The sequence below is a fragment of the Alligator mississippiensis genome, chromosome 14 (assembly GCF_030867095.1).
Source record: "Alligator mississippiensis isolate rAllMis1 chromosome 14, rAllMis1, whole genome shotgun sequence".
Classification (NCBI taxonomy): Eukaryota; Metazoa; Chordata; order Crocodylia; family Alligatoridae; genus Alligator; species Alligator mississippiensis.
Window position 1 is genome coordinate 1,111,440 of NC_081837.1, and position 21,778 is coordinate 1,133,217.

The window sequence follows — 21,778 nt, forward strand, 5'->3', positions numbered from 1 at the left end:
CATGTGACTGCACGGCGCTCTGCCGCTGACCCCCTGGCCTCCTGCCACCGCTCCCAGCCCTGCTCACAGGAGTAGGGCAAGGGGCTCTGGGGTGAGGGCAAGGTGAAGACGGGCCGCTCACACCTCCACCTGCCTCTCAGACAGGCGGACACCATCCTCCACGCCCAGCTAGCAACAGAGGGCCTCCCCCCCTGTGGGGCCCTGCCAGGCCGGGCAGCGGAGCAGGTACAGCATGCACAAAGCTGCCTCTGTCAGTGCTTTGGGAACCCGCCATGCACGTGGGGTAGCCCAGGCGCTCCCAGCCTCGCTGCCAGGGCCACCCCCCTCCCCCACAGCCAGTCCTCACTCCCGGCAGCCCGCAATGATGGGGGCAGGCGCACCCCGGGACCCACCTAGGTCACCCCAGGGGTCTCACACCCCCCCCCCCCCCCGGGAGCCCCAAGTTGTTCCAAGAAGCCCCTCTGGCTCACCCAGGGGCAGAGCCCAGAGCACCCGTACAGTCCCAGGCAGAGCGCAGATGAGCTGCCCAAAGCACACGTCCCCCAGGGCAGCGACTGCGTGTCCAGAGCAGCTGGGTCGCTCAGGACAGCCCAGGAGCCCACGGCTGCAAGTGCTGTGGGCTCCCCTCGCAGACAGCACCCCTCTGCCCTCGCGCAAACCCGGCCCTGGGCCCACCTGCAGCAGGAGCGGGGAACCAGCTGCGTTTCGGCACCGGGGTAGGTCTGGGGCACCCGGCCGGGCTCAAGACGCAGGGAAGCAGGTGAGTGCACAGCAAACCCAGGGCTGCTTTTGCCTGGAGCTGAGCCTGATGCAGGCACCTCGCTGCTGTGGGTGGATGGGCAGGAGGTGGCAGCTGCTGAACTGGTTCCTCAGCTCTGCTGCTCGGCCCTGGCCGCCCTAAGAGCCGACCACACCCAGCGGGGCCATGGCGGGAGCGTGCCCCACGCCCAGGAGCCCTAGGGGGCCTCTGTCCTGGGCCGGTCAGCGTGGGGCGGGGAGACGGGCCTGGGGGAGGACTGCAGGGAGAGACCTTGCCTTGGGACTGGTGGGCCGCAAAGTGACGGCCACGTGCCCCGCTGCCAGGGCTGGAGCGCAGAGCAGACGGGCAGAGTCCTGCCCTGGCCGCCCCCCAGCACTTCCTGCCCTCGTACCTTCTCCCCGCCGGCTCGGCGACGGCCCCGGGAAAGGACACACGAGAGCTGCCGCAGGAGCGGTGAACAACCGTGTTTAATGTGTGCAACACCCCCGGGTGCAGGAGACCCCCTTCCCCCAGCCCCGGGATGCAGACCCTCCGCACCTGCCCAGCCCCGCGGGGAGCCCGGCGGGCGCGCGGGGCAGGGCGGCGAGGCCCCAAGGCAGAGCCCGCGGCTGCCCCGGCCCCAAGGCACGTCGGTGCGGACGCGTGTGCGAGCCCCCGGCCGGCCCCGGCCGCGCTCACTCCGCGAGGAACTTCTTCTCGCCGCCCGCCCCGGGGCGCTTGCGCCAGTGCGGGAAGAAGTCGGAGCGCAGCAGGCGGGAGAAGTACGTGAGGATCATGACGTTGAGCAGGCAGAGGTTGACGGTGAGGAAGGCGCCCAGGCCGCGCTGCTCCACGCGGCGCAGGAAGCACCAGCTCAGGTAGGCCTGGGGCGCCAGGCGGAAGAGGAAGTACATCACCAGGTTGACGTACTTGTTGACGCGGTACAGCACGGGCGCCGGGACGTTGCTGAGCTTCAGCAGCATGCGGATGGTCAGGAAGATGTTGCTCACCTCCACGAAGAGCGACAGCAGCCCCGCGCCCAGGAACCGGCGCTGGAAGGTGCCCGACAGGAAGGCGGAGATGGCCTGGGGGCGACAGGGGAGGCTGAGGCTGGGGCAGGGGCGCGCGGGCGGGCAGCGCGACCCCCGGCCCGGGAGCGGGGCGGGCGGGTACTTGCCATGGCGTGGTGCACCAGGTACTCCCAGGACGCGCGGGCCTGGCGGCTCAGCACGATGTCCAGCGAGTCGTGGATGAAGTAGGCTGCGGGGGGAGGGAGGTGAGGCCGGTCGGCGCCGGCCACGGCCCCCCCTGGCCCGGGCCCAGCCCGGCCGGCCTACCTGCGGAGAAGCAGACGAGGACGTGGCCCGAGGCGGACCAGGGCCGCTCGATGTCCGTCAGCATCTCGGGGGCCTGCAGCACGCTGCGGGGACAGGGCGCGTGAGCGGCGCCGGGGCACCGGGCGGCGGCCGGGGCGGGGGGCACTCACGCCAGCACGGCCCAGGGCCCGCTCAGCACCGAGTGCGCGAACGACACGAGCAGGTTGCGCCAGCGCCAGGTCCGCGTCCGGTCCCCGCGCACGTGGGCGGGCAGCGGCAGGCGGCCGAGCGCCCGCTGCAGCGCGCGGAACAGCAGCACCGAGCCCAGCACCAGCGCGGCCGAGCCGCAGCCCGAGCCCCAGCCCCAGCCCCAGCCCCAGCCCGGGGCCATGCCCGACCCTGCCGCTGCGCCGGCTCCGGCTCCCGCTCCCGCCCCCGCCCCGGCACGGCCCGGCCCACGTGCGCCGACGCCGCCCCGCCCCCGCGCCTCGGCTCCGCCCCCGCCTGCAGCCGCTGCGCTCATTGGCGGCTCCGCCTGGCCCCGCCCCCTGCGCCGTGGCTCCGCCCACAGCCTCCTTCCCCTCCTGCAGCCGCTTCGCTCATTGGCTCCGCCCGCCTGGCCCCGCCCCCTGCCCCTAGGCTCTGCCCACAACCCTCCTTCCCCGCCTGCAGCTGCTTCGCTCATTGGCTCCGCCCGCCTGGCCCCGCCCACAACTCTCCTTCCCTGCCTGCAGCTGCCTTCTCTCATTGGCTCCGCCCCCTGGCCCCGCCCCCGCTCCTCCCCGGTGCTGGCTGCGGCCGCAGGCAGGGGGCGGGCGCGGACCGTGCTGGAAGCTGCCCTCCCCCACCGTGCGCCGGGGTCTCCGTCCCGGCACCCAGCCGTGTCCCAGAGCCTGCCTGGCAGCCCAGCCCCGGCCTTCCTCCCGCTGTGCACCTCTCCCCCCAACCCCCCAGCCCAGGGCAGCGGGGCACAGGCCCCGGAGTTGGCTTTGGCAGCGTTTGCGGAGGCTGCAGGGCGCTCGGCCGGTTGCACATGAACTCCCCCGCGCTGGAGGGCGCGCACGGGGGCCGGGGAGCCGCCTGCCAGCTTGGCGCGGTCGCGGGACGGCCCGGCCTGTCCCTCCGCGGCCGCCGTAGCGCCTCCCGGAAGTGTCTCCATGGAGACGGGCCCGTGGGCCGCCATGGAGAAATACGAGCGGATCCGCGTGGTGGGGCGGGGGGCCTTCGGGTTAGCACCCCCCCCCCGGGGACACTGGGGCGGGCACCCCCGCGGGAGGGGAGGGGAGGGGAGGCGGTGCCCTCGCACGTGCGCCGGCTGCAGCCCCCTGTCCCGTCCCGTCCTCTCCACGCCTGCAGGATCGTGCACCTGTGCCTGCGCAAGGCCGACCAGAAGCTGGTGATCATCAAGCAGATCCCGGTGGAGCAGATGAGCAAGGACGAGCGGCTGGCGGCGCAGAACGAGTGCCAGGTGCTCAAGCTGCTGAGCCACCCCAACGTCATCGAGTACTACGAGAACTTCCTGGAGGACAAGGCCCTCATGATCGCCATGGAGTACGCGCCAGGTGCGGCCCTGCCTCGCCTCGCCGCCGGCACGTACTACCCTCGCCCGCGAGCCGGGTTCCGCCGCGCTCCGCTCCGCTCCGCTGCCTCCTGCTCCTCATTTAGCGCTCTCGGTTTCGCTTCTGTTTCCGGTGGGCGTCTCCGCGGCCCGAGCGAGACGCCTCCCAGTCGACGCCTCGTGGGGTTGCTCGACGGCGAGAGCGGGCTCGCCTCGTTCGGCGGCGGCGGAGGATTCGCGTGGTGTTGGCGGACGACGCGGTGGTTTCTGCGTGGCGCCGGCCGGGCTCTGTTGCTTTCTTAGCGAACGGGGAGCGTGCGGTGCACAGTTGCGCGTGGCTTTGCACACGCTTGCACTGTAGGTCCGAGCAGTCAGTAGAGGTGTGCCCGCGAGGAGGCATGTAGTCGGGGATCGCAGCCGCCTGCCTCTGACTCCGCTGCCCGAACGAGCACGTCCGGGGCCTGCGTGAGACAGGAGCAGAGCTCGAACTCGCAACTTGTATCCGGAGGCCGCAAGCCCCGTGCGCTTACGACGCTGCTACCGCGTCCCGTTGCCCGTGGCCTAGCGCCAGCCCAGCCCTGCTGAGCCACCTGCCCTTTGCGCTCCGCTGCAGGGGGCACGCTGGCCGAGTTCATCCACAAACGGGGCAGCTCGCTGTTGGACGAAGACACCATCCTGCACTTCTTCGTGCAGATCCTGCTGGCCCTGCACCACGTGCACACCAAGCAGATCCTGCACCGCGACCTCAAGACGCAGAACATCCTGCTGGACGAGCACCGCATGATCGTCAAGGTTGGGGACTTCGGCATCTCCAAAATCCTGAGCAGCAAAAGCAAAGCCTACACGGTGGGTGCACGCCCGGGCCGTTCCCGGGGTCTTTCCATCTACGCGGTCCCGTTCCTCAGTTTCCAGAGAGGAGCGCGGGCCGTAGATCCGCGTGTGTTAGTTGCTGCCATCAGGGGTCGCTGGCGTGCACGCCGGGTGTCTGGCTCCCCGCCTCTCTGAGGTCCCGCTTTCCTGCATCAGTGACGAGCGCTCTGTCCTAGTCGATCGCGGTTCTTCTGCCTCCGTCCTTGCCTGGGCCGCCCAGCAACTTCCAGCCATGCGTGAACTGCAGCTGTCGTGCGGTTTCCTTCTCTTGTCCCCCTCTCCAAGGGAGCGTTGCCTGGCAGGGAGGGTTCGGTGCGGGAGCCGTTGCTGTTAGGTGCCTGTGCTGCCTGGCACCGGCGGAGGAGGGAAGTTGAGGAAGCATGCTGCCCTAGGAGGGGGCTTTGGGGCGGGCCCTGTGGGAGTCAGGGCTGGTTCTCAGGCAGGCCCTGGAGGAAGCTGAGCAGACGGCTGGTGTGACATCCTGCCTGTGCTGTGGGCTGGGGCTTCACGCTGGGTGCGCCGCAGCTCGGCATCCCGGAGGGGTGACAGAGCCCTGGGAGTCGATGTTGGGGGGCAGGGGACAGCAGATGGTGTCACCTGGGGGGGGGTCACAGGCGATTCTCCCGCCTGCCTGATCCGTTAGCTGCTGGAAGCGCCTGCAGTCCTGCTGGAGGCCCTGCTGGCCCAGTGTCTCTCTAATCTCTGTCTGCGTGAGGCTTTGGTACCGTTCCCTGTCTAATCTAACCTAATCTGGCCAGACGGTTTATGCCAGGCTCATTGCTGCAGGATCAGGGGGGCAGCGGGAGGCCATCTCTGCCTGGCACCAGGCAGGTCTTGTGGTGGCACAGTCCTGAGCAGCACTCGCTGCCAAGGCTGCTATGGCCTGTCCCAGCCCCTCCATGCTCCCACTGGAAGTGCATGGCTCTGCTCCATCGGCCCTGCGGTGCCATGATTCAGGTGTCTCCCCTCCCAGGTCGTGGGGACTCCGTGCTACATCTCTCCAGAGCTGTGCGAAGGGAAGCCCTACAACCAGAAGAGCGATATCTGGGCCCTGGGCTGCGTGCTTTATGAACTCGCCAGTCTCAAGAGGGCCTTTGAAGCTGCAGTAAGGCCGAGGGCTGGGGCGAAGCTCAGAGCAGGGAAACCTGCTCTTCGTGGCATGGGGAACTTCATCGGATCAGACTGTGATCTGATTGTGGGAGGGGGAGGCTGTGCCCCAGGCTGGGGTGGGAAGCTGCTGTATGGTATGTGGCATGGGGGAGCACAGCAGCAGACAGGGCAGGGAGCAAAAGGCAGAGCAGGAGATGAGGCAGGGGAAGGGGTTTGGGGTGGCAGTCGTGCAGGGTGTGGGGCTGAGTGGAGGTATGTCTGCCAAAAGGCATGGCCCTGCTGCTCGGGGCCTGGTCTTGCTCCTGTCACCTCCAGGCCCCAGGGTTTGCCAACCACGTGTCCCTTTCCTGCCCTCCAGAACCTTCCCGCCTTGGTACTGAAGATCATGAGCGGGACGTTCGCACCTGTCTCCGATCAGTACAGCCCGGACCTGCGGCAGCTCATCCTCAGCATGCTCCACCTGGACCCCTCCAGGCGGCCCCCCCTGAACGAGATTATGGCCCAGGCCCTCTGCATCCGCCCACTCCTGAACCTCTACACCGACGTGGGCAGTGTCAAAATGAAGAGGCAAGTGGTGCTGCTGGGATGGGAGTCAGTCAGGCAAGGGAGGCTGCTGCAGCTCGCTGGGGGCAGGGTCACTCGCAGCTACTGTGCCGCTAGCCCTTGCATGTGGGCCAAGCAGGCCCTGAGCAGGCAGCTCTGCACTGGCAAGGGGCTTCCCTCCAGCCACTGCGGGGAGGAGGCTGAGAGCTGGGCGTTGACCCACTTCCCCTTCATCCTCCTGGCGTCCGGTGCATTGCTGCATGTGGAGCCTGGGGCTGAGGGGGAGGGCAGGTGCAGGCAGTTGTTAACACTGTGCACACACTCCCCTGCTTTCAGAGCAGTTGCCCTAGGCACCATGGTACTGTCTGAGCCAGGCAGTGAGGCTCGAAGGGCCTAGCGCAGAACCAGCCCCAGGACACGCATTGCATCTCCTGCTGCACCCCTGCTGGCACCCACAGGGCCACGTCCCTGGTCCCCTTCACTTTGCAGCAGGGTGGCTTGGGGCTTGGCTGGTTCCCTGTACTAGCAGGATGAAGCCGTGCCTTTGTTTGACAGGCCCGAGAAGCCCGTGGCTCCAGTGCCATCAGTGACGCACAGCCGGGCAGGCGGACGAGTAACCAGCGCAAGGCCCAGGGGTGAGACCAGTGCAGTGTATTCAGCAGGACTTGGTTTGGAAGGACCTGCTGCGGGGGCTGCAGGGAGCAGCAGGGCAGTGTAGCTCCAGTCCCACCGCACCCCAAGGGTCTCTGCCCCTGTCCCCCGGAGCCTGCGTTCCCTACTGCTCCAGCTCACAGAGCCCAAGGGTCAGTCAGAAGAGCCATGGGGATGCAGCATGCTAGCACAGAGCTGTCCTGCAGGTGCTGGCCCACGAACAGCAAGGGCTGCCGATGCCGCACAGCCACCCCGACCAAACCGTGCTCTTGTTCCCCTGTCCCCATCCTCTCCCCCGACACCACCCACTGGCAGAGCTGCCCTGCGCCCCTAGCGACCCTCTGGCAGAGGTGCTGAGACCCAGCCCTGTAGTGCAGCCCTTGGGCCCCCACTTTACAGGCTGAGGGAGGGAGGGCTGATGATCTCGTGTGCGACGCGCTAGGTGCTCGCAGCGGCTCTGCCAGGACCGGAATCCCCCTTCCCCTGTCATCCGTCTATGCCTGGGGCAGCGGGATCAGCACCCCACTCCGGCTGCCCATGCTGAGCACAGAGGTGGTGCAGGTGTCGGCAGGGAGGACCCAGAAGGCCGGTGTCACAAAGTCAGGGAGGCTGGTCATGTGGGAGGTGAGTGGGGCAGATCTGCGGGGGCCGGGGAATCCTGTGTACCCTCCACTCACTCCCCCATTGCCAGCCTGTTGCAAGGCCTGTGCCTCTGACCTCCCTGTGGCCTCCTTCTGCCAGGCTCCCCCCATGGGCGCAGCCGGAGGGCCGTCCCTGCCAGGGGCCGTGGAACAGCTCCAGCCACAGTTTGTGTCTCGCTTCCTGGAAGGTCAGTCAGGAGTGACCATCAAACATGTGTCCTGCGGTGACCTCTTCTCCGCCTGCCTCACAGGTATGCCCCGGAGCTGGCAGTAGCTGCCCCCACTCAGTGACACGTCCCATCGTGCAACAAGGGACGGAGAGCAGCTGCATGTGGAGACCCACCAGCCAGCTAAGGCCCCAAACATGACAGCTGCACGCTGGCTCCAGACTTCCCCCACCCTGAGGCCATGCCTGTCCTGGGCTGCGTGGAGCAAGGCTCCTTCTCACCTTGCACTCTGCATGGCTTGAGGCATCCAAGTGACTGGGGCAGAAAGGGTACATCATGGCAGTGCGCTCCCCACCTTGATCCCCAAGGCCCTGAGGCGGGGAGAACTTCTCCCCAGGAGCAAGCTGGGACCAGCACTGCAGCAAGGGACCCATTTGGGGTGGGCTTTGGGAGCCCCCGCAGGTCTGAAACGAGGAGGTTTTTCTACCAAGCTGCCTGCCCCGTGACACCAGTCTGGAATGCACGATGTTTGCACAAGTCCTTCCGCTGGCCCCAGGGCACTGCGTATTTGTAGTTCTGGGGGTGGGGATACGCGAGAGATTCGCAGGGGCAAACTGGCTGCGTGTGTTTGTCCTGTCTCTGCTCAGAGCTTCCTGCTGCTCCTGCGCAGGGGTGGAGGGGGCTGCTAAATGAATAGGCCTGTGTGTTTAGCACCTTTGCAGACTGTGGGATTAGCAAGTCTTGCGTACACAGCTGGAATAATGTTATCTCGGCGCCTTCCCATCCTCCACCCCATCTGTGTCAGTCATTGTCACAGGCCATCTGTGGCTGCCTGAGTCCTGGGCCCAGAAGTGGAGCCGGGCTTTGGGGCAGCTCTAGAGCAACTGTCCCTGGGCACCAATGTGTTGCAGCCTGACTCAGCAGCCTTCCCTGGGGCTGAGGTCCACACTCGCCAGCCTGCGCTGCGTGCTTCCCACCACATGGTGCTCAGTGCTGAGGGGCTCTGCTCTGCTCCCCCAGACAGAGGGATCATCATGACGTTTGGCAGCGGCAGCAACGGCTGTTTGGGCCACGGGAACTTCACGGACGTGACGCAGGTGTGTGGGGTGGGGACCGGCGCAGAGGGGAAATGCTGGGTGCCTCGTGTGTGGCAGCTCGTGCTGGCCAAGCCCACGTGCAGCGCCCTGCAGCTGCTGCCTGCTCTAGAAGTGGGCCCTGGCCCTTCCCCCAGCCTGGCCCTGCTGCTGCTGGGGGCCTGCCTGCCTCTCTCCCCCCACTGCACAATGCCGCCTTTGAGCACGGGGCTGGGGAAGTCAGGAGCTGCCTTGTGGTTGCTCTTGGCTGGCGCCCAGCCTCTGCATGGCCTCCCCTGCACACCTGGCTGTCTCAGTCTCAGGCCTGCAGCTGCTGCGGTTCACGGAGAAACTTGTTTGTCAAAAGGGGCCTGTATGTGAGAAAGAGCCATGTGTCCCAACCGGCACCCCGCGCTGGGGCTGTCCCACCCCCCAGCCCAGCTACACGCTGCTCCCCTACCCTCTTCCTGGGGTGGTGACAGCCCCAGCGATCCAGCCAGGGGCTCCTTCACAGGATCCTCCGCAGGTTGTCCTCCTGACCCTCCCTAGGAGGGGGATGCCCATTTGCTTCTGGAGCAAGGGCTTGGTGGCTGGGGCCTTGTGTAGGCAAATGGTGCTTTCTGCGGAGAGGGCGAGGAGGGGAGGTGTCAGGTCTGAGTCTGGGTCACAGCAGGGGAGGGGCAGAGGGGGGGTCTCCATCTGGCCCTCAGCCTCCAGGGAGGTCTAGCTAACAGCTGACAAGCTGGCCCCTGGCCGTGTTGGGGTGGGGGATGGGGACGGCTGTCTCCAGCGAGACCTTAATCAGCCCTAGTTGTGTCGGCTCAGAGCGGGCACAGACAGTCCCTGGCACTCATCCCAGGGTCAGGCTTGCCCCATCATTTCACCCTGTCCTAGCTGTTGTGCCGCTGGGTGTCTGCCCACCCCCGTGCATCTGCACTGCCAGGCTGCTTGGGGAGGCGGACGGTTCCAGGGGCAGGAGCTCTCCTCTGACTGCCTAACGTGGCTCTCTCCCCTCCCCCCAGCCCAAGATCGTGGAGGCACTACTGGGCTACGAGATTGTGCAGGTGGCTTGTGGCGCATCACATGTCCTGGCTGTCTCCAACGAGCGGGAAGTGTTCGCCTGGGGCCGGGGGGATAATGGTAAAAGGCTGGAACCACTGCTGCTGCATGTGGCCAGGGGTCTTCACTTGTCCTCCTGCATGCACGCTTCCCCCGGAGAAGAAGCTGGTGGTGTGTCTGGTGGGGATTAGAGCAGCTGAGATCTCCCTGCAGCCGGGCGCTGCCCCGCTGCACCCCCCAACCAGGGCTCCTGCAGTCACCCAGGGTTTCCTGGGGCACCGTGGAGCTGCTTTGCCTGTGTTTTGCCAGGTCGGCTGGGGCTGGGGACGCTGGAGTCCCACAATTCCCCACAGCAGGTACCAGTCCCGCCAGAGCACGAGGCGCAGGGAGTCATTTGCGGCATCGATGCCTCCATGGTCCTGACCATCAGCGGCCGCATCCTTGCTTGCGGGAGCAACCGGTAAGTTGTGCAGGCCCCTCACTGTGCCCCAGTGTTGGACAGTGCAGCAGCCCAGGGCCCCCCTCACCCGGTGTCCTGCTGTGACCACGTGCCTGGGAGGAGCTCAGGAAAGGCCCCCTCCCACTGGAATGGCATCAGTTCAGCCTCCCTGGCAGAACGGCAGCAGCCCCAGCACCGTCACGGCCGTGGCCCCAGCAGTGTTGGCACTGCGGGGTCAGCCAGTCCCAGATCACGCTCTTGTCCCGCAGGTTCAACAAGCTGGGCCTGGACTGCATCACGGCTGAGGAGGAGCCTTCGCAGGAGAACCAGGTGGAAGAGGCCCCTGCGCTCGCTTGCACCCGCTCCGCTCCCTTGCTCCATGAGCCGATAGTGTGTGCTGACATTGGCACAGCCCACTCGGCTGCAGTCACAGGTAAGGGCAGTGGGGGGGTGGCTTGAGGAGCCCTGACACAGCTGGGCAGGCAGGACACAGGCTCTTTCCAATACCTTGTCTGGGACCCAGATAGGATCCCCCAAGAAGAAGGACTGGGACCCAGTGAGCCCTGGGGCTCTTGTACCACTGTCCCAGCGGGTGGGCTAGGGCTGGCTGGTGCAGCAGTGAGGGCCCCACGATGAGCTGGCAGGCAGGCAGCCAGCCCCTGACTCCTCCATTTCTGTTGGCAGCTTCCGGGCAGTGTTACACCTTCGGCAGCAACCAGCATGGGCAGCTTGGCACTGGCACCTGCCGCAGCAGTCGTGTGCCCTACCTGGTTGTGGGGCTCCAAGCCGTGAAGGTCACCATGGTCGCCTGCGGCGATGCCTTCACTGTGGCCATTGGAGCAGGTGAGTTGGAGCCCGGCATTGCAGCAGACCCAGGGAGCCTTTGCCTGTGGCTTGGATGCAGGCATGTTAAGCTTGGCTCCTTGGGGGCTGCTCGGGCAGCTGCAGTGCCCCAGTGGGAGATGGAGAGAGCTGAGGCTGCAGCACCGACCTGTCCTTTGCAGATGGAGAGGTCTGCACCTGGGGAAAGGGAGCCAGGGGCCGCCTGGGAAGGAAGGACGAGGAGACCAGGATGCCCCGGCCGGTGCAGCTGGAGGAGATGCACCCGTACGTGGTGACCTCGGTCGCCTGCTGCCACGGGAACACGCTGCTGGCCGTAAAACGTGAGTGCAGTTCCTGCCGGGAGCAGTGGGCCAGGCATGGCGGGCAGAGCACTGCTCGGCTCAGCTCAGCTCACCAAAGCTGCAGGCTTGCCCATGGCCTGGCAGTGCGCAGGGGTGGGGGCCGCCCAGGCTCTGCTGCTCATGCTCTGATCACAGGACCTCGTGGCATCGTGACTTGTGATTTGGCCTCCCATTTTTACCCCTCTGGGGCTTTCCTGGCACCTGCGGCTGCTGCTGCCGCCCACGTCCTGTGTAGCTGGGGAAGAGAGATGGGACGTCCCAGACAGGGCGCGGAATCCCCCAAGAGCTGGGAAACCCTCTCCTTTTCCCCTGCCATCCACTCTGAGGCTGGAGGGACCCGTGGGGGGCTCTGGTTCACTACCACTGGTTCCACTGAGTGGGCCCCCCTTCTCACTGCATGTTGTGACTGCTACACCCCCCGCCCCGCCGTAACAGCACCAGCGCCTGCCAGCCAGCCCCAGGACGCAGGCAGGACAGAGCCTGGGAGGTCTGAGGCTCTTGTTGCCTCAGCAAGCAGTGGGCTGGCCAGGGTGAGGCTCACGGGAAGCTGTCAGCCATGATTATGGAGCCAAAAACAGCCACAGCTGGAGGCAGAGGGAGGGCTAATTGAAGCTGCCGGGATGGGGATGGTCTGAGGCGCCCTTTTGGCTGCCGGTCCCCTCACTGCGGGTTGGACAGTTACCTACCGATGGTTTGTGGTTCCCCTGCCCTGCTAAAGGCAGCATCGTTGTGTGGGCAGGAGCTGCCACAGCGCACCCAGCCCTTCCGGGGCTGGAGCATGCGGGAGAGAGCCAGGTCAGCCTGGAGGGGCAGCCCAATGTGCCCTGCCACCATGACAGCGGCCAAGGCCTGGGCCTGTCCCTGCCCTCATTTGTGCCCTGGCAGGGGCTCTCCCAGGTCCCTCCTGCACTACAGGCACCTGCAGCCAAGCCCTTGGTCCTGTCTCTTCCCTGTACCATGGACTGCATGGATCCTAGAGACGGCAGGAGATTGCATGTGGGCACACGGCAGGGGCAGCTCTGCAGAACCCAGGCCCTTCCCCCCTGCAACTGCCCCTGCATGGGGGGTGCAGCCCGTGGGGTCACAGTCCCATCCTCCCCAGGAGACACGGCAGAAGCAGCAGCCGGTGTGATCCTGCAGCCCCCCTCAGCTCTGCCTACCCGCAGAGTGCTGCCGTGGGGCAGTGGGAGCCTCGTGCCCCAGGACACTGCCAGTCATACCCCCCACCCCTGGGCGCTGTGGGGATGGTGCCGCCCTGATTCCCAGCTCTGTCCTTTGCATTTCAGCGGCACTAGAAGAGCCGGCCCCGCAGTGAGGAGCAGCTGCGGCCCCCCTAGATGGATGCAGGCGGCTTCTCCCTGCACTTCTGGCCCACAGGCCAGTGCTGCTCACCCCAGCAGCACCGGATCCTGCACTTGAGGGCTGTGCGGGAGGATGCTCCTGAGAGCACTAGGACGGTGACTGAGAGCTGGGGCCCCTGTGGTTCCTGCAGAGAACCTGGAGCCCTGGGGGCTGTCTCCATGGGTCCCCCGTCTCCCTGCGCCTGCCAGGACAGGCCTCCTCCCCTCCTTGCAGGGGCTGACCCTGACCGTGTGCCTGTTCAGAGAGCCGGGCTAGGGGCTATATGGTGCCAGCGTGCAGGGCCGCAGTGTCTCTTCTGCTGCCACCGCCGCCTCCGCTCCATCCCCACGCGTGGGCTGGCAGCCGGTGTCTGCGGCTCCACGGGAGCAGCTGCTGCCATGGCCCTGGGCTCACAGGGTGACTCAGCACCAAACTCCTGGTTTTTCTTACTCCCAAAGTCTATTTTTTCTTTGGAGCATTCTCCCCAACAGCTGACCCAGCTCCTGGGCGTTGCACGCTAGCAAGGGGCCCAGGCCTGACCTGCCACCCCCACCTGCCAGAGCCTAAAGCTGGCTGCACCCTCTACCTGCTGCTGTCCACTGGCGGGCACCTTGGCACCTGGAAGCCAGCAGCTATCACCAATAACAGGCACTTTCCTTGCTTATCATCCGCAGGAGGGTTACGCCGGGCACGATGCCAGGGTCTTGAGGGCAGTTGTGTTTCCCTCTGGGCTGTCGTCACACGTGTTGCCAGGCACTGCCTATAAAGTAGGTGCTTTTCTAAGCTGCTTGCAACAGGAGTGGTTTGTGCTGGTGACCTCGGGGCGTGTTACTGGGGGCCTTGGGGCGCGGCACTGTCTCCCCTGCTCCCCTGGGCCCGGCTCCTCCAGTGCGGCTTGGTCTCCACATCCTCCCTCAGCTGCAGGGCAGGGGCAGGCTGCGAGATGGACGCTCTGACCCGGCGGAGCATGGAAGGGGAGCGTGGCTTTTCCCCAGGACCAAGGGAGATGCTGCCCAGGGCAGAGCTGGCAGCGAAGGGCATGGATGTGGTTGTGGGCCCCAGTCTGGGCAGGTTCCTGATGAGCTACATCTTCCTGGGGCCAAGCAGTGCTCGTCTCCCTCTGCTCCAGCAGCTCTCGGAGAGCCAGTAAAGCCTCCTCACACAGATGCCCCTTCCTCCCGAGCCCTCTCCTCCCACCCTGCCGGGAGCTGCCCCCACAGCCCAGTTTCAGGGGACTTGGGGGCTGGGGCTGCTGCGGCACGCAGTTTGTATTTATCACCCCCTGGCACAGGTGCCGGAAGGCTTGGTGCCAGGCTGGGGAAGCGCGGAAGAGCCAGGGGGACCCAGGCCGTGAGAGGCAGCCGCTTGCACACCGGCAAGCCAGGGCCTGTCCCCAAGGCTCAAGGAGCCGCCTCCTGCCAGGCCTTTCGCATGCCTGCCGGCTGCTTTGTTCCTTGCGAAAGCTCCGCTCCGCCATGACAGGGGCGCCCTGCCTGGCTCTGCCCCAGGGTGCCAGGTGAGCGAGGTGCCCCACCGCCACCCCGACCCTGCTGACCCAGACGGGCATAAGAAAACCAGGCTGGGCCCGTCATCGCCCTCCTGTCCTTCCCAGCTGGCGGCTCCGTGCCCAGCAGGAGAGGGCTGAAGCCCCGTCTCCTGGCACAAGGGCTTGGAGGCAGCCGGCTGGTCCGGGCTTGGCGGAGGGGAGCGTCCGAGGCCCCCTTGTCCCTTGGCTCTGAGGTCCTGCAGCCCGTGCTGCTGGCAGGAGGATCCTCTCGGAAGCTGCCCCATGGCCCAAGCAGCCGCGGGGCACCCTTCCTTCCCCCGGCCGGGAGGGAAACTCGGCTGGGAGCCCAGTCCTCCCCCGCAGGGAGCCGGGAGCACTCCCGCTTCCTCTCCAGATAAGGGCCTGGGCGCGGCGTTTACCACCCGAGCTGTTTATGGCCGTGGAGCCGCTGACCGAAACTGGGGCCTGGCCTGCCCGCAGCCCCGGAGGTGGTGGGCTGGAGGAGGGAGCGCCAAGGCCCCGGGACAAAGGGAAGAGCTCGGCTCATTGCCCCTCCGGCCGAGCTGGCCCCCTGCCCTCGTGCCGGCCCTCAGCCCTGGGAAGGGGGTCCCATCCCCGAGCCTTACTTCCATGCAAGCGGCACCAGCCGCCTGCTCCGTGGCCTGGTGGGGTGGTGGCGGCGGAGCACGGCCTGCTCCCGGGGTGCTTGTGGCCCGGGCGGGGGGGCTGCAGGGCGGCCCCTGCCCCCGTGGGTGCCGCGTGGCGGGGCAGGACGAGGAAGGGACTGAGCAGGGTGCGCCAGGGGTGCTCGGGGCGCTGGGCAGCCGGCTCCCCACGTCAGTGCGCGCCCAGGAGCGGGCCAGCCCGGGGCCCTGCTTCAAGTGGAGCCCCAGCTGCCCTCCCGAGCCCCTTGTCTACCCCCATCCCCCCCATTCTGGGAGCAGCTTTGGGGGACCCTGCCCCGCTGCCCCTTCCCTTAGCACCGTGGGGGGGGGGGGGGGGGGCCTGGGCAGCAGCTTCCTCCGGGGCCAAGAGCGCGGGGAGCTGCCCCTGCCCCTGCCCACTCCGTGCTGGGCAGCCCGGGTGCCAGCGAGCCCAGGCCAGGGGCTGCTCCGGAGCCCGGCCGAGCCCCAGGGGCCGCCTGCCTCAGTTTCCCCCCGGGCAGATGGGGCGGGGCGGGGCGGGGGCCGCGCTGGCACCGCCTCGCCGGGCCGGCCGGGGAGGAGCCGCGGGCCGGGGACAGGGCCGGGGCCGGGGCCGGGGCGGAGCGGAGCGGAGCGGGCTCAGTGCGACCCCGGCGCGGCGCGGCGCGGCGCGGCCCGGCCATGCCTGGCTTCGACTACTCGTTCCTGGAGAAGCCGAAGCGGCGGCTGCTCTGCCCGCTCTGCGCCAAGGCCATGCGGGAGCCCGTGCAGGTCTCCACCTGCGGCCACCGCTTCTGCGACACCTGCCTGCAGGAGTTCCTCAGGTCCGGGGCCGGGGCCGGGGCCGGGGCCGGGGCCGCCGCTGCCTTTGTGTGCGCGCGGCGGGCGGCTGCGGGCGCGGGGGAACCCCGCCGGCTGCCGGGGCGAGGGCGGTGATGTCAGAGTCGCTTTGTGACGTGTGCGGGGGACCCCGGCTCCATCCGGCCCGGGGGGGGCACGCGCTTGGCCCCGGCCCGGCCCGGCCCTGCCCCTCGCGGCTCGTGTGCCAGGTGCCCGGGGACGGGCCCGCGTGACTCCCCGCGCACACGCACCCTGCCCTGCCCTGCCCTGCCCTGCCCTGCCCTGCCCGGGGCATGGGGCTGGGCGGGCGGGCGGGCGCAGGAGCCACGTCGGCTGGGCAGGATTCCTGCTGCCCCGGGGCTGGGCTGGGCTGGGCTGTGCCGGCACCTCCAGGCCGCTGCGGAGGGGCCAGGTGTGCCGGCCCCCAAGCCGCATCTCTCCGGGGCCGGAGTCCAGGCCACCGGGGCCACTTCCGCGCCGCCCCGGCGGCTGCCACGGCACGGGCGGTGCGGGCCGACCCTTTGTGCCTCGGCAGGGTGCTGAGCCAGGGTGGGCAGCCGGAGCCCTGTGCCCCGCGGCCGCGCTTGCCCAGTCCTGTCAAGCTCAGCAGGTCAGTGGAGCGGCCGCGGCGGAGCAAAGGGGCCCAGCCCGGTCTCTGTGCCCCCACAGGGGCCGTGGGGCCTGGGCTCCTGCCCCTGCTCCCAGGTCAGGACTTCCCTGCTGCCCATGGGGTGGTCGGCTGTGCCCCCAGCTCAGGGCCCTGCCCCTGCCGCGGGCCAGCTGCTCATCTCGGGGTGCTGGGGCCTGCGGGTGCCAGGCCCCCCCCACCGCGCAGCGTCACCTTGAGCCCGCGCCGGCGCTAGGTGAAGGTCAGAGGCAAGGACTTTCCCCGCCCCAAAGTGCTGGCTCAGCACATTCCCTGCCCAGCCAGCCGTGAGGACGGAGCAGGCTTTGCTGGGGATTATGTGTGCAGCCCCTCCCTGCAGCGGGGACCCTGCCCCCCGCTCCCAGCGGCGCTCACAACCCTTCTTGCAGCTGCCGTGTGCTCGGCGCTGTACGTACGTACAGCTCTGGAGACCCCGGGAGCAGGGCCCGCAGCCTCCTGGCTCAGGCCCGCTCGCAGCCTGCGAGCTGGAGGCTCCTGCGATGCCCAGGGCAGATCGCACACCCCGCCAACACCAACATGGGAAGTGCACGCAGCTGAGGTGGCACAGCCGGTCGTTGCTACCCTAGGGCGAGTCGGAGCCACCTGGCAACCGTGCCCACGGGAAGCTGCTCGCAAACAAACACGGAGCTGGGCGGGGAGCGCGGGCAGGGGGGTTAAGCCCTGGGCACCTGTTCCCAGGGCGTTTCCAGGCCAGGGCTGCAGCAGGGGAGCTTGGCTGGACCGAGCGTGCGGTAGCTAGCAGGCCCCTGGCACAGGCATCGTATGAGGCCCTGGGGGAGGCTGCGATGCCCCCGTGCTGCCAGGCAATGTGGAGCCAGCCCCCTGCTCCCCCCGCGCGTGGTGGGGCCACAGCTGCCGGCTCCCACGCTCCAGGGTCGGAGCAACATCTGGAGCTGAGTGCAGCTGCTGGGGGCTCGCCCCGGGGTCGTGGGCAGGGCAGGGCAGGGCACACTTCCTGCAGGATGGGCTGGGAACGGGGTGCCCCTGGCTCCCCTGCAGCCTCTGGGGCCTGGGTGCTGGCAGGCAGCCTTGGGGAGGGGCCCTGGGGCTGGCCCAGGCCTGGCTTCCTGCCTCCCCTTCCTGGGCCCTGCTGGCTGGTGCTGGGGGGGCCGGGGGCCGGCGTCTGCTGCTTCCTGCTTCCTTCCCCCCAGTCCCAGCTTCTGGGACCTTCCCGGCCTCCCCCCACGCACGCACGTGCACGGCCGTGCTCCCCGTCCTGTGCCCGGCTGCCCTGCGGCTGGCTCGGAGGGATGGACGGAGGGGCGGCCGGGGCTGAGCGCCAGGGAGGGGGAGCCCCCTTGGGGGCTGCACATCCGCTTGCCGGCACATCTGGCGAGCAGCTGGTGGAAGCCAGGGCTCCCCCCTCCCTCCCTCCCTCTCCCCGGCCCCGCAGGCCACATCTCCGGCCCCAGCCTGGGGTGTTTAGCACCTGGCTGTCAGACGCTCGCGTCTCCGGGCTCTGCCCCAGCCTGGAGACTGGCTCCCAGCAGGGCCGAGCCGCTCCAGCACCCAGCTGCCCTCCAGCTGTGTCCACGCGGACCCAGGGCCCCTCCAGCCTCGACCTGCAGCACCGCTGACCATCCCGGCTCCAGCGGGCAGGGCTGCTGCAGACAGTGCTCTGCTTCCCCGAGGCCCCGGTGATGGGCACAGGGCTGGGAACCCCAAGGGGAGCAGGGCTGAGCCGTGCCCCGGCCTCTCCATCGAGGGTCCCTGAGGGCTGGCTCAGCTGCTCCAGGCGTTAGACTGGAGGGGACTGGGGCTGGGGGCTGGGCACTCCCCGGGCTGCCGGGGGGGCGTCTGGTCTGACAGATGGAGACGCGGCGGGTGGGATTAGAGTGGCTTCTCCCCAAAGCTGCCCCTGGCTCGCGGCCCGGAGGGTCTGCTACTGGGCTCGGGGCACTGCCTCTGGGATGGCTCCGTGGCCCCTCTCGGCTTCCCCCTGTCAGGGACAGTGGCCGAGCCAGTCCTGGCGACCACGGGGTCCCTGGCGAGCGCCAGAGCAGTCCCACGCCCCGCGTGACTGCCACGTTTCCCTTGCAGCGAAGGCGTGTTCAAGTGCCCCGAGGACCAGCTGCCCCTCGACTATGCCAAGGTGAGAGCTCAGGCGCCTGGGTCCCGTGCTGGCCAAGTGACCCACTGCCAGAGCCTGCTCCCTCGCCACGTGGCGCTGGCTGGGCAGCTGTGGCCTCCACGTGTGGCGGGTTCCCCGGGGGGTGCCAGGTTGCAGCGTCTGCACTCCCCAGTCTGCCCAGTGCTGTGAGGCAGGAGTGGGGGGTGCCCATGGCCGCATGGATGGGACTGGTAGCCCAGGCCCTGCCCATCCCTGGCAGAGCCCCTGGCCTGGGCTGCGGTGCCCAAGCCAGCTCTGAAGCAAGGGCCCTTTGTGCCGCGGCGCTGGGAAACCGACACCGTCTCTCAACAAAGCCGGCTTGTTTGGCTGCCCGAGAGCCCTGCCAGCCGGCGGGAGCCATGCTGAGCCCCCGCCAGCCTGGTGGGAAGGGGGGAGAACGCCCCGGGGCTGGGGGCTCCGCACCAGGAGCGGGCCGCCGTGGGCTGCGGGGCACCGGGCATGTTCCTCCTGCCCTGGAGATGGAGGGGGTGGCTGGGGCAAGGGACAGCCATGGTGGGGACACAGCCCCGGGAGCAAGCGTGGGTGCAGGATGCCAGCTGCCAGCCCCTCACCGCCTGTGCCCACAGATCTACCCGGACCCCGAGCTGGAGTCGCAGGTGCTGAGCCTCACCATCCGCTGCATCCACAGCGAGGAGGGTTGCCGCTGGAGCGGGCAGGTCAAGCACCTCCAGGTGAGGGCTGGGGGGTGCCGTGCCATGCCACGGCCCCGCTGCCTGGCCCGTGCCCTGATGCCCGTCCATGCTCCCCCCAGGCCCATCTCAACACCTGCGGCTTCAACGTGATCCCCTGCCCCAACCGCTGCGGCCTGAAGCTGCAGCGCCGCGACCTGCCGGCCCACCTGCAGCACGACTGCTCCAAGCGCCGGCTGCGCTGCGAGTTCTGCGGCAGCGACTTCACCGGCGAGGCCTACGAGGTGCGCGGATCGGGCACGGGGTGGGACAGGGACGGGCGGACAGGCAGTGGTGACGGCGCCGCTCTTGCCCCCAGACCCACCAAGGCGCCTGCCCGCAGGAGAGCGTGTACTGCGAGAACAAGTGCGGCGCCCGTATGATGCGGTGCCTGCTGCCCCAGCATGCGCTGGCCGAGTGCCCCAAGCGCACCCAGCCCTGCGCCTACTGCTCCAAGGAGTTCGTCTTCGACACCATCCAGGTGAGACCAGCAGCGGGGGGGGGGGACCCCCGTGGGGGTCCCGGCAGGGGGGTGAAAGCGGCTCTGGGGAGCGGCTCACCTGTGCCTCTGCCCCCAGAGCCACCAGTACCAGTGTCCGCGCTACCCCGTGCCCTGCCCCAACCAGTGCGGCGCGGGCAGCGTGGCCAGGGAGGACCTGCCCGGGCACCTGAAGGAGAACTGCAGCACGGCGCTGGTGCTGTGCCCCTTCAAGGAGGCCGGCTGCAAACACCGCGTGAGTGCCAGCGCCCCTGCCCCTGCCTGCTCCCTTCCCTGCGCCCCCGCTGACGCCCGCCACTTGCCTCGCAGTGCCCCAAGGTGGCCATGAGCCGGCACGTGGACGAGAGCACCAAGGCGCACCTGGGGCTGGTGTCGGCGCTGGTGAGCCGGCAGCGCCAGGAGCTGCAGGAGCTGCGGCGGGAGGTGGAGGAGCTGGCGCTGGGCTGCGACGGGACGCTGGTGTGGAAGATCCCAGACTACGCGCGGCGGCTGCAGGAGGCCAAGGCGCGCAGCAACCACGAGGCCTTCAGCCCCCCCTTCTACACGCACCGCTACGGCTACAAGCTGCAGGTCTCGGCCTTCCTCAACGGCAACGGCAGCGGGGAGGGCAGCCACCTGTCCGTCTACATCCGCGTGCTGCCCGGCACCTACGACAACCTGCTCGAGTGGCCCTTCTCGCACCGCGTCACCTTCTCGCTGCTGGACCAGAGCGACCCCTCGCTCTCCAAGCCGCAGCACGTCACCGAGACCTTCCGCCCCGACCCCAACTGGAAGAACTTCCAGAAGCCGGGGGCCTCGCGCAGCTCCGTGGACGAGAGCACCCTGGGCTTCGGCTACCCCAAGTTCATCTCCCACGAGGACATCAAGAAGCGCAACTACGTGCGGGACAACGCCATCTTCATCAGGGCCTCGGTGGAGATCCCCCAGAAGATCCTGGCCTGAGCCCCAGGGACTGAGCCCAGCCACGGGGTCCTGGGAGCCTGCTGGGGGCCGTGACGGGGCAGGGCAGCCCCCAGCCCCTCGGCGCTGAGCACCCCGGTGTCGTGTCCTCGGGGGCGAATGCTGCACCCGCAGCACGGTGCTAACAGCCGCTGGGGCGCGGCGCAGGGGTTTTGGGGGCAGCGTCGGCCTCTGGCCTGGTGTTGGGAGGGGACAGGGCCCGTTGCACCCAGGTGCTACTGGGGATCGGGTCCCCCTGGGATCCGGGGGACGCTGCAGGAGCCAGGGTGACACCAGGGGCTGGGCCCCGCCATGCCCGGGTGCCTGGCGCCCGCCTCAGGGATACGGGAGGGTTGGGGTCTCCCATAGCCATATTTTGTACTTGGGGCCTTCCCGCCTGCCCTCCGGGCTGGGCTGGCGGGGCTGGGGATGTGCCTCCTCCTCGGTCCCTGCCCGCGGTGCTCTCCGGGGCCGTGCCTGATATTTATTGCCCGGGCGCGGGACCCTGCTGCCTTCTCCTTTGCAATAAACTCTTCTTGTATTTATTGCCGGAGCCTGCATCAGGGCTGGGGTTGGGGCGGGCATGCCGGGAGCCACCCACTAGTGCCCGTGGGTGCCGGAGCTGCCCTGTCTGGGTGCTGCGGGAAGGCGTCTGCCCTGTCCCCGGCAATGGGTGCGGACGGCCCTGGGCAGGGGGTGGGGGCTGCTCTGCTGCCCATGGCCTTGAGGCTTGTTTTCTCCCCACTGCTGTGCGACGGGCTGTCACGGGTGCGGGAAGAGGGGAGCAAGGCCTCTGTGCCCACGCCAGCCAGGATGGGGGGTCTTGCTGAGCCTGGGGCCGGGCGGTGGGGGGATGAGAGGGGTGAGGATCGGGCCCAGCCGTGCCCTGGCCCCTGCTGGCGAGGGGCTGTAATGGCATGCACAGTCCCATGTGGTCCCGTCCCCCCACCCCGGCCCTATATCTGCCTTGTGGGTGCAGGCCCCCAAGCCCCCTGGGCTGTGCGCTCCCCAAGGCGGTGCCCGGCAGCCAGGACCTCCCCCCTGTCCTGGGAAAGTCAAGCCAGCTGGCAGCACCAGCCTGGGGCACAGCAGCCCGTGTCTCCTCGGGCAGGGGAGGAGCGGCTGCCCCAGAGGAGAGCTCTGAACGGGGGCAGCTGTGCTGCTCCATCCCCATCCCCATCCCCATCCCCTG

General features: G+C 68.5%; 3 protein-coding genes across 4 annotated transcripts; 2 read left to right on the forward strand and 1 right to left on the reverse strand.

The window, feature by feature from the left end:
- Window positions 1-1,209: 1,209 nt before the first annotated feature.
- TLCD1 (TLC domain containing 1) lies at window positions 1,210-2,593 on the reverse strand. 2 transcript variants are annotated; one of them, XM_059717603.1, is made up of 4 exons: window positions 2,454-2,593; window positions 2,077-2,159; window positions 1,917-1,999; window positions 1,210-1,824 (listed from the first exon to the last, which is right to left on the reverse strand). In XM_059717603.1, the coding sequence occupies exons 1-4, from the start codon at window positions 2,576-2,578 to the stop codon at window positions 1,435-1,437; spliced, it is 681 nt and encodes a 226-aa protein (XP_059573586.1). In that variant the 5' UTR covers window positions 2,579-2,593; the 3' UTR covers window positions 1,210-1,434. The 2 variants fall into 2 exon arrangements, with proteins under 2 accessions (XP_059573586.1, XP_014465259.3); XM_014609773.3 differs by lacking the exon at window positions 2,454-2,593 and adding an exon at window positions 2,226-2,447.
- Window positions 2,594-2,890: 297 nt separating this feature from the next.
- Window positions 2,891-13,190, forward strand: NEK8 (NIMA related kinase 8). Its single transcript, XM_059717604.1, has 15 exons — window positions 2,891-3,283; window positions 3,412-3,617; window positions 4,227-4,459; window positions 5,457-5,588; window positions 5,952-6,164; window positions 6,699-6,771; window positions 7,230-7,411; window positions 7,529-7,679; window positions 8,616-8,692; window positions 9,691-9,808; window positions 10,037-10,187; window positions 10,436-10,599; window positions 10,851-11,009; window positions 11,171-11,329; window positions 12,637-13,190. The coding sequence occupies exons 1-15, from the start codon at window positions 3,213-3,215 to the stop codon at window positions 12,663-12,665; spliced, it is 2,118 nt and encodes a 705-aa protein (XP_059573587.1). The 5' UTR covers window positions 2,891-3,212; the 3' UTR covers window positions 12,666-13,190.
- Window positions 13,191-15,452: 2,262 nt separating this feature from the next.
- TRAF4 (TNF receptor associated factor 4) lies at window positions 15,453-21,131 on the forward strand. Its single transcript, XM_059717602.1, has 7 exons — window positions 15,453-15,666; window positions 18,390-18,441; window positions 19,047-19,151; window positions 19,232-19,393; window positions 19,468-19,629; window positions 19,727-19,882; window positions 19,957-21,131. The coding sequence occupies exons 1-7, from the start codon at window positions 15,524-15,526 to the stop codon at window positions 20,587-20,589; spliced, it is 1,413 nt and encodes a 470-aa protein (XP_059573585.1). The 5' UTR covers window positions 15,453-15,523; the 3' UTR covers window positions 20,590-21,131.
- The last annotated feature ends 647 nt before the right edge of the window (window positions 21,132-21,778 follow it).